This window comes from Cherax quadricarinatus, chromosome 28 (genome assembly GCF_038502225.1).
Source record: "Cherax quadricarinatus isolate ZL_2023a chromosome 28, ASM3850222v1, whole genome shotgun sequence".
Taxonomy (NCBI): Eukaryota; Metazoa; Arthropoda; class Malacostraca; order Decapoda; family Parastacidae; genus Cherax; species Cherax quadricarinatus.
The window spans coordinates 29,565,603-29,577,609 of record NC_091319.1 but is presented as its reverse complement, the minus strand read 5'-3'; the positions used below and the strand labels follow the sequence as shown (position 1 = coordinate 29,577,609).

The following is a 12,007-nucleotide window of genomic DNA, read 5'->3' as shown; positions in this document are numbered from 1 at the left end:
GAACAAAGTGCCGCAATAGGGATCTTTATGGGGGAAGATGGGAGACAGCATTTACTGAAGGTTATCGTAGATTTAGGTTGAAGGATTTAAGAGATTTAAGTGTAAAGTAAGGGGTTGCGGCGGGCTAGTTTTCTTGAGTATAGATGTTAGCGTGTGTGGTATGTTTGGTAATATAATACATAAGCTTCTTTTGTGATGTGTTTGGTCTGGGTAGTTGTGTAAGATATGTTTTTCACATTGTTTTTAAGAAGGTTTTGAATACAATATGTAAGTAGTGTTGTTGCACTACATTATTGTGTGTATAATGTGTGAGAGGGTACATCTCACAGTATTTGTGTGTTTGATGGTTTGAGGTGACACAAGGCATGATCTAAGTATGTCTGGATTCTCCTTTTGTCCTCAAAGGTGTTATACAAAGATAGTACTGTGGTGTATGTGATGTGTAGGTTTATATGTATTCAACACATGCTTGTTGTATGTTCCCTCTTCGTTACTTTGTTTCAATTGTCATTTCAATGTACTTTGTATAGCATTATACAACGGTATTGTTCTTTGCCATATGAAGTGTTTTTTAGTTCATGTGATGTTCTAGGTTTTTGTATGTTAAGATGTACTAATAGACTGTCAGCGCCCTGATATTGGTTTTTCATGGCTATGTTCTTGACGTAAGTTTTGGCTGTATGGTATACAGATATATCTAGCCAGTTTATAGACGCATTCCTTTTGTGTCTGAGATTTTTGTATACGGGTTTATTGTAACTGTAATGAGTCGATTTTGAGATCTAAGCTGTTTTCTTTGTATGTTTATTTGTATTTTGGTATATGTAAAGCTGTAATGTTAGGGATAAGTTTGTAGATGTTCTAGTAGGATTATGATGTTAGGTTTTGGTTTATTGATTAATGAGAAGGCTGGAAGTAATTGTTACATTTTCTCGTACATATTCTTTTCAATTGTAATGAGCCTTTGTCACATGTCATGTTATATGTAAAATTTATATGTAAGTTAGGTTTTGAGTCATTGAATGTTTATATATGTCAGTTCATGACCCTGTTACTGTGTTTATTTGTAGCTATGTTCTTGCCGTAAGTTATTGTTGTATGTTATACAGCTATATCTTGCGAGTATATAGGTGCAATCCATTTGTGTTAGTTTATTTTGTGTTGGGTTTCTTATGTCAATGGCCGAACCTTCAGGATTGAGATCCATACTGTTTCCTTTTATTTTTATTTTTATGTATACTGCATTGGTTTTAAATAAAATATAAAAAAAAATTTTGTTTTTTTATTTTTGTGAGGGCAGAAGTCAGATATTTGGCTGAATGTCAAAACCATACAAACTTTATTTTTTTTAAGAATGAAGGAAGGATAAATTACAGTAAACTTAACCATCAGAAATACAGTTTAGCATTGTTTTATGCGTAGATAATGCCAAAACAGCTTCTCCAAGTCCCATTACGAAAATACAGTTCAATATGTATGATTATTAGTAAATAATTTTTTTCTCAGTTGTTTTTGGAGCTATCTTGTTGAAACTTGGTCACATTACAATGGAAAGGTGCTTCTTTACGTACAAAAAAAAAAAATGAAAGAAATCGAACGAAAAATGAAGAAGTTCAGGCGCGAACGCAATTTTCCCCCTTAATATATAATATTTTAGTCTGAATAAAACTGAAGTTGTCTCTGGACAATGCTGACAGATACGAGGGCTGTGCTAGACGCGGTCACTAGGTTCTCAGAGCCACTGTGAATCCTCACCGCGAATCATCGGACAATCAGAGCCAGTGTGAGGCTTCCTCCTCTGTCACCAAGCCATTTTCCACCAGCTTCTTCACCATGTCTCTCGTTGCCTCTCTCTCAGCATTGACGGGGCTTGTGAAACCTCGAGCTGTAACACAAGAGATGGTAACAGGATCACATTAATTCAAAAATTTTGCTTCTAGTTTCTTATTAAATGAACAACGCACATGTCACTTACTGATCAAAGAATTGACCCTTCCCTTTCCCATTCGCTGACTAACCCACTCGGGTTTAGTGTTTCACATAAAAATGTATTTTCTAAATAAAAGTACTCTGAGAGATTTTAACCACCCAGTTGGTTTTCAAAAGCCTGAGGAAGTTGTATCAAGCAGGTCTATGGCTGAGAGAAATATAATTGAATCAAGTTTCATAATAAAATAGGGTTATATAAATTACATTTATTTATAACCAGTAGAATAAGGGAGGACTTTAAGTTATGTGTGACAGGCACTTCATAAATTATACTGACAAGTATCCTGACACTCTCATCCATCTCATAATGAGTAGGGTGCAAGGTCGTATGTGATATCAGCCTTATAAGGTTTCTACAGTAACTGTTTTGCATATTGTGATATCACCTGTTTTCTGTGATCTTTTATATATATATATATATATATATATATATATATATATATATATATATATATATCTATATATATATATATGCAATAAGATCACAGTAAACAGGTGATTTCGGAATATGCAAAACAACCACTCTGAAAAAATAGAGAAATTCCAAGCGCTTTCGTGACTACTCACATTATCAAGGAACTATGAAAGTAAAGCATACAAGGAAGCTATATAAGGGGTCAGGCCAGCACCTCACTATCAGATCCCACAACGGTTAATTAAACACCTGACGCGCGCCGACCCAACTTGGATAGGTCCTTTGCACAACTCACCCCACAAACTATTCTACCCAAGAAAATTTAAAAATTATTTGTCCAGTATATTATTAAATTCTTCCCAAATTATATTAATTATAAATGGATCTAATTTATATAAACCAAAGGAAATATTCATATTATTGTCAAAACTGCTTTTTATGAAACAAGATTCAATTATATTCCTGTCAACTGGATGGTTAAAATCTCTTACATGAATAAATAGAGCATTGGAATCTTGTCCAGTTCTAATGCTATATTTATGTTGTTTTAATCTTAGTTCGAGATTTTTACCAGTTTGACCGTAATAAACTTTATCGCAAATTTTACAAGGAATCTTATAGACACATCCATCAGCATTTTGGAGGGAATTCTTAATCAAAAGTTTTTTTACTGTATCAAGATTTTTGAATACAACTTTAATATTAAAAGTCTTAAGAAGAGAAGGCATATCAACCAAGTTTTCATGGTAAGGGAGAACCAACATATTTTTAGTTGAATAAGGCTGGTTGTCCCTTTTTAGATTGTAAAAAGTATTTCTAGCACCTTTAAAAGATTTTTTTTTTTATATTTTATTTAAAACCAACAATAGACAATAGACAAAAGGAAAAACCCTAAAGATGACAATATATGAACAAATAACTGAAAAAACGTTACATTAGATATTGAAACATTAACGAATAACATTACAATATAACAAATATGACCACTATTACCTACATATAAAATCAGATACCGAAGCTTAAAATTGTCCTATACTAGCTACATGTGGATAAGTTAACTTTTCGCAAAAACATGCAAACCTATATTAACTCTTCCTCAAATTAATCATCCTTGCTCTTAATTCACACTAGAATAATAAAATACAAGTATAATAAAGAGCAGTTTGAATCAAAGAACATTCCACAAATTATCATAAATTTACCCTAACCTAAGCCTAGTATTTCATCTGTATTATAAATGTCTAATCAACACGAAAATTTTACCACATACCCCTAACCATATTTGTTGGTGTACATGATACAACCTTGTATTACCATAAAGAGAAAAAAAAAAAAAGAACAAAAATGGAAAACCCACTCTTCACCTTTAAAATCAGACTTCAATTTACATACATGTACATACATATAAATAAGTATATAAAGTATGTTGTCTAATTGAACACAATCACTTACAACGTCAGTTATAATATTACGTCAACTCAACCATGAATAACTTCATCCAATTCTTACAACTTCAAGGGTTCGTAAAACTCTTAAACTACATACTTCTATTGGCACCAAATCAATTGTGCTTACAAAAATACAATTGTAAATTAAACTGGAACATAAAAAGCCATTTTGACATTTACACATTGTATCAAAATCATAAATGCTCATAGAAAATATGTATTGTATATCATTGAAAATGTTCATGAGAAAAACCATTAATGGTATATACAAGAAAGTAACATACATACAATACATACATATACATACATATACATATATATATACATATACATATATATATATACACATACATACACATACATATATACATACATACACACATACACATACATACACAAATACACACACACATACAACACATGCATATATATACACACATACACATACATATTTATAAGTCGATAATTCCAAATATAACTGTATTGTACTTGACACACTCGGAACAAATAATGTTAAAATTGCACCCCAGACATACCTCATATAACATTCATCAAACAAACTCAACATGCTACCGCCCATTCTAGGAAACCAGCCCATTTCATCCCCCTTACCTGCCTTTCAACTCCCGTAAATCCCGTAAAGTGAAATTCCTATAACCCTCACTTAAATCCCTCTCCCATCTCCCCCCATACACCTCCTTATTTCTACACTTTGTCCTATAAAAAGTTGCTGTTAATGCATTAATTCTTTCACACACGTTCGCTCCTCTCATAGCCCAAGACATATAAATATAATCTGTAATTATATACCCTACCGCATTCTCTACCTTCTGATTCACCCCACCTATGTCTAAGCTTAAAACCCTCAACACCTGCAAACCCCCCCCTCCCACTAACCTTATTACCTTACCCAACCAAACCCTTATTAGTTCAATACATTCGCAAAAATACACTATATGGAAAACAGTCTCCCATCCACCACAAGCCTTGCATATCCCATCCTCCCGTATTCTCTTATGGAATAAAACCATTCCAGACGGTAAGATCCCATGTAAAAATCTATACATTACTTCTCGTACTTTAGGTTTTAAACGTAATTTGTTCAAACGCCCCCAGATATTACGCCAATCATACATCGGATAAACACCTTCTACCACTGCTACCACTGCCTTACCTTCCACCCCATCAAGGTTTCCCAATTTAATATGTGAAGGATCGCTCATGTTTATGACGACCCGTAACATTGCCTCACCTATTATGAACTCCCTACCCACCCACCACCGTTGCATATCCTGACGTATCTTATGAAGTCCGCCTTCCCTCGCCCCCCCCTCCCGCTTATAACTACGTTTCAAATACACACTCATAATCCTCTTTTCAACAGCTATAAGACCCAGCCCTCCACGGCCAACCGGGAGTGTGACAACCGCTCTACCTAACCATTCGCTTCCAGTACCCCAAATGAATCTAAAAACGCGCTTTTGTAACCTTTGTATCTCACTACGAAGTATCGGATATATTGCTGCTACATGCCAAAGTTTACTATATAATAGGACATTCGTTGTAATTACTCTTTGATGCAAAGTTAAGTGTGCAGCTCGTAAAGCACTGAGGCGCTTCAGTACACCATCTACAATACGCACTGAATTTATTTGTTGTGCTAACTTGATATCACTTACATAAACGATCCCACATATCAGTAATTGGTCCACCTTTTTCCACCTTTCAACTACTTCACATTCCTCACTTAACCTATCTCCAAGATCCATATACTTCGTTTTCTCCTTATTAATTGACATGCCAGAAGCCTTTTCAAAAACATTTACTAACTTTTCCACCCGAGGCAAATCCCTGTTACCACTTACTAAAATCGTTGTGTCATCAACATATCCAACAATGCCAGCCCCCCCACCCCTTTCGTCACCAACCCCATTTGCTGCCAATAAGACCCTAATTCCTCTATAAAAGGGATCCTGTAAACACGCAAAAAATATTTGTGAAAGGGGACAACCTTGACGTAGACCCCTGCTCATCTGAATTTGTTCTCCTAACCTTCCATTTACCTGCACCCTCAAGGATGCATCTTGATACATTAATTTGGCCCATGATATAATTTCCTCTCCAAACCCCTGCCATCTCATAATCTTCCATAACGCTTCCCTTTCTACACTATCATATGCCGCCTCCCAATCTATAGCCAACACCCCCCCCACTCCCAATTTTACTCTTTCTTCAATAAAACTTCTAATCAAACCATGCCCGTCATACATAGACCTTCCCGGCACCCCATATTGTCCCTTATCGATCACTTTACCCAGGACCTTTTTTATTCTGTTAGCTAAAATTCTTGCAAAAATCTTATAATCACCACACAATAACGAAATAGCCCGATAGTCTTTAACTGTTAATGGCTCACCTTTAGGCACTAAAACGACCACAGCCATCCGCTGCTGTGCCCCTAAAACCCGATCCCGCTTAATGATATTGAATAATCTTACCAAAAATTCTTTTAAAACGCTCCAATTTTGGAGATAAAAGTCACTGGGCAACCCATCAATTCCTGGTGCCTTTCCTAATTGCGCCCCGGCTAAAGCTACCCATGTCTCGCACTCCGTTATCGGCCCTTCCAAAACGAATCGATCATGCTCTGTCAACTCACACTGCACAAACCTTCCAATTGACTGTAATGCTATTTCACTTATTCCCACACTTTGCGTTTTCAACTTAACCCAAGCATCAATATACCCACTCATACCCTCAGTCGTCGTCAACACCTGGTCCACTTTATACCCTTGCATACCTACCTGAACATTCAACCCCATTAACTCCATTGCCTTGCGACGTGTGTGTTGACTCCGCAACACACACGCCGACGGCCGATCTCCCCACAAAACCTCCTCAATCCCGCCCTTAAGCCTTTCCCCATCAAACCTCTCATTTTGTAAATTCCGGATATTTTCCTTCAAACTTTCAATTTCAATAACAGGATAATTAGCATTAATTTGTGCATAACATTCGCGCAACTGCCCCTCTAAATATTTTTGAAAACCGTATTGTAACTGATTATATCTCTTCCCTCGATTAATATAATATTCCTTAATACGTTTTTTAGCTATTGTTTCCCACCAATTAACCATGGCAACATCCCCTGGTGCTTCTACCACTAAACGATCCCACATATGTCCAAAAGACAAAAGACTATCCTCTTCCTTTAATAACTTTACATTCAATTTCCAAAATGATGGACCCCTCCGAGGCACACCCTCAATATCCACATCTATTACCACTCCTCTATGATCGGAAAAAACCACATCTATCACTTCCACCCTCCGCACAGTAACCGCACAAGGCACGTACATTCGGTCCAACCTCGCCGCATAACCTCGTTTAATGAAGGTATGCTCTACCATCCCTCCCCCCCCACACACATCCTTTAACCCCACCCCGGTCAATATATCCCCCAATATACCCAAACAACACCCCGCACCTCTGGGCTCCACATCTTTACGACGTATCACGCAATTCCAATCTCCGCCTATTATTGCAACATTCGGTAAACCACGTAAAAAATAGACCAGCACGTCCCGAACAAATTTAGTTTTAATACTCACGTCACCCTCAGCCGGACCATATACACATACTAAACTAATGGGAACCCTACCCCAAGTTCCATCCACCCTAATTACCCTCCCCTCCCCCCCTTCACTACGCCTTACTATAAACGGGCTAGTTTCCTTTACCAAAATGGCAGCCCCACCTTTCAAACGTGTCGCATGTTCCATGTACACATTATAACCACTCATATCCAACTCATAACCAGGCCTAAAATTATGTTCCTGTAAGAATACCACATCCACACCAAGTCGCACCAAATACTCATTAAACCACTTAAGCTTCCTCTCAGCTCTCAACCCGTTAATATTTATAGTAAAACACTTGAATTCAACAAATGGGTTTTCCTTTTGTCCCCGGCATTGACTTTACCCCAGTTCGTTTTGCAACACCTCTGTCCCTCCCCCCTTTGTTGGGAATCACCTTTGCAATCCCTTGATCCTTGGGTTCACCATTCCCTCTCTTCTGTACCTCCACCCAAGACTTTTTCCCAGGGCGTTGGGCAGGAGTTAGCACATCATCAGAATCCGATGATGCTGCAGTCCTCTTTCGTGTCCCGCCCTCCACCTGCATTTTGACATCAGAAGCACCGTCCTGATGCACCTCCACCTCTACTGCATGCACCTTCAATCCTGTAGACTCTCTCGTCGACAAACCGTCATCTTCTGCCATACCATCATTCACAGCCTTCCCCAGAACTGAGCCTGGGTCTTCCACCTGATCTAGGACCGATTCCTCTAACAAGTCATCCAACGCCTTTACCAAAGACGCCGCCACTTCTTCACCCATATTAGGTAGTCTCTCCTCAAAAACCTTATGTATGTCCAATGACTGAGATTCTCCTTGTAGCGTTACAACTGGCGATTCAAGCTCCTTTTCTTTGTCTACCTCCTCACTCCATGACAACCGTTGTTGGGGCGGTGTAGCAAGAGACTGTTCTCGCTCATCGCCAACCTCGTCCACTGGCTGCTGTTGCTGCTGTTGCTGTTGCTGCTGTTGCCGTTGCTGTTGTGCCGGGTACCCACTTCGTTTCTCACACTGCGCCGCGATGTGGTCATATGACCCACATAGCCGACACGTACGTTGTTGCCCCGCATACGTTACATATACTTGAGTCCTTAATTCTTTCAACACAATATATGAAGGAATAGGGTGCCGAAGAGTCATTTTAACTGTATACGCGCCTTCCAGCGCACCTGCATACGGTCCAGTTGCCCATCTCCCTGCTGTGGCTACGTGAACCGTCCCATAAGTACGCAGTTCACTGGTAATATCAAAATCAGTCGCCTCAAAAGGCACATTCCTGATTTTCACCCAGGTGTAATGTCGAGATACATCATGAAGTCTCACCGACACAGCTGTATTAACCTGTATGATGGTCTCCTGATACTTGTCGACCACTGCCTCGTAGACTTGTGCAGACGTCATCTTAACGAAGATTCTTGTCATTCCATTTAATGCGACACCACATATCTCCTCATTTGCTATACCATAGGTATCGCGAATGATCGCTGGTAATAATAAATCCATGTTGGATCCTGTGACAGCACCACGGATCATCTCAATGCAGACAGTGTTGATTCTTCTTCTGCTATTCAGCGCCATGTTGGAGAAAATAAAGTTTCCACCAACCAACGCTAGGGGCAGCTCAATCAGGTAAACTGCGCAAAACAAACTCAAACAGGAGCGTCTGCGCAGCTCGTCCACACGGCTTGGAGGCGATGAGGACAATGTTTAAAAGATTTATCAGTTACATTTCTTGGGTATTTTAAATCATTACCTATTTCATAAATTTTGGATATTTCCTCATCTATGAACTCAGGACTACAAATTCGTAAAGCTCTCAGAAACACTGATGAGAAAACAGACAGTTTGACTCTATCTTGATGCGAGGAATAATAGTGGACATAGGAACAGTCATTTGTAGGTTTTCTGTAAATTTTAAATTTGAATTCATTATTACCCTTAATAATTAAAACATCTAGAAAAGGCAATGAGTTATTTTCTTCAAACTCAACAGTAAAGTTTATAGAATGGGCTAAGCTATTTAATTTTCCAAGGAAATGGTGTATATCTACATTTTTGGGCATAAGACACAAAATATCATCAACATATCTGAACCATTTAGCTCTATTAGGGAGGATTGTGTTAAGTAACCTTGTTTCAAAAAATTCCATGTATAGGTTACTAAGAACAGGTGAAAGAGGATTTCCCATTGCCATACCAAACTTCTGAGTGTAAAATTTATCATTAAATACAAATTTTGCATCAACAATGCAAAGTTTAATAAGTTTAATGATAGTAGGAACTGGCAATGGTAAATCATAGTTAACGAGTTCTTCAGATAAGAAACTTAATAAATCATCAACAGGAACATTCGTAAACAAGGAAGTAACATCAAAACTAACCATGTTAAAATCATTTAAGTCAGTCAAGGAGCTTAATTTATCAACCAAGTCTATGTTGTTTTTAACATTAAAGTTAGAAATTTTGCCAACATTAGGGCTCAAAATATCAACAAGCCATTTGGATAATTTATATGAAACTGACCCCTATGGAGCTAATAATTGGTCTGACTGGATTCCCTGGTTTGTGTGTTTTTATTAGTCCATACATGTAAGGCAAAGATGGCTTAGTGGAAGTAAATTGTTTGACTAATTCATCTTTGCCTTTCAGTAGAAGTTTTATTGTTTTATTGAAATTGCTGTTAACGGTTTCTAGGGGATTTTTCCTAAGGTTAGAATAGGTTTCAGTATCATCTAAGAGATTATTCATTTTTTCTTGGTAATCATTTTCTTTCATAATTACTATTCCATGAAAACTTGGTTGATATGCCTTCTCTTCTTAAGACTTTTAATATTAAAGTTGTATTAAAAAATCTTGATACAGTAAAAAAACTTTTGATAAAGAATTCCCCCCAAAATGCTGATGGATGTGTCTATAAGATTCCTTGTAAAATTTGCGATAAAGTTTATTACGGTCAAACTAGTAAAAATCTCGAACTAAGATTAAAACAACATAAATATAGCATTAGAACTGGACAAGATTCCAATGCTCTATTTATTCATGTAAGAGATTTTAACCATCCAATTGATTTTCAAAATGTTGAGAAAGTAGTATCAAGCAAGTCCATGGTCGACAGGAATATAATTGAATCTTGTTTCATAAAAAGCAGTTTTGACAATAATATGAATATTTCCTTTGGTTTATATAAATTAGATCCATTTATAATTAATAGAATTTGGGAAGAATTTAATAATACACTGGACAAATAATTTTTAAATTTTCTTGGGTAGAATAGTGTGTGGGGTGAGTTGTGCAAAGGACCTATCCAAGTTGGGTCGGCGCGCGTCAGGTGTTTAACCGTTGTGGGATCTGATAGTGAGGTGCTGGCCTGACCCCTTATATAGCTTCCTTGTATGCTTTACTTTCATAGTTCCTTGATAATGTGAGTAGTCACGAAAGCGCTTGGAATTTCTCTATTTTTTCAGAGTGGTTGTTTTGCATATATATATATATATATGTATATATATGTATGTATATATATATATATATATATATATATATATATATATATATTATTATATTATTATTATTATTATTATTATTATTATTATCACACTGGCCGATTCCCACCAAGGCAGGGTGGCCCGAAAAAGAAAAACTTTCACCATCATTCACTCCATCACTGTCTTGCCAGAAGGGTGCTTTACACTACAGTTTTTAAACTGCAACATTAACACCCCTCCTTCAGAGTGCAGGCACTGTACTTCCCATCTCCAGGACTCAAGTCCGGCCTGCCGGTTTCCCTGAACATGTCCGAACCACCTCAACAACCCTTCCTCAGCCCTCTGGACAACAGTTTTGGTAATCCTGCACCTCCTCCTAACTTCCAAACTACGAATTCTCTGCATTATATTCACACCACACATTGCTCTCAGACATGACATCTCCACTGCCTCCAGCCTTCTCCTCGCTGCAACATTCATCACCCATGCTTTACACCCATATAAGAGCATTGGTAAAACTATACTCTCATACATTCCCCTCTTTGCCTCCAAGGACAAAGTTCTTTGTCTCCACAGACTCCTAAGTGCACCACTCACCCTTTTCCCCTCATCAATTCTATGATTCACCTCATCTTTCATAGACCCATCCGCTGACACGTCCACTCCCAAATATCTGAATACATTCACCTCCTCCATACTCTCTTTAATCTGATATCCAATCTTTCATCACCTAATCTTTTTGTTATCCTTATAACCTTACTCTTTCCTGTATTCACTTTCAATTTTCTTCTTTTGCACACCCTACCAAATTCATCCACCAATCTCTGCAACTTCTCTTCAGAATCTCCCAAGAGCACAGTGTCATCAGCAAAGAGCAACTGTGACAACTCCCACTTTATGTGTGATTCTTTATCTTTTAACTCCACGCCTCTTGCCAAGACCCTCGCATTTACTTCTCTTACAACCCCATCTATAAATATATTAAACAACCACGGTGACATCACACATCCTTGTCTAAGGCCTACTTTTACTGG

General features: G+C 37.6%; 1 protein-coding gene across 2 annotated transcripts in view; it reads right to left on the bottom strand.

Moving 5' to 3' along the window:
* Positions 1-1,268: 1,268 nt before the first annotated feature.
* LOC138853338 (anti-lipopolysaccharide factor-like) overlaps positions 1,269-12,007 on the bottom strand; it is a 46,215-nt gene continuing 35,476 nt past the window's right edge. For both annotated transcript variants that reach the window (XM_070089507.1, XM_070089508.1), the window contains exon 4: positions 1,269-1,885. In XM_070089507.1, coding sequence (XP_069945608.1) covers positions 1,773-1,885 — 113 coding nt within the window. In that variant the 3' untranslated portion in view covers positions 1,269-1,772. The remainder of the gene's footprint in view (positions 1,886-12,007) is intronic.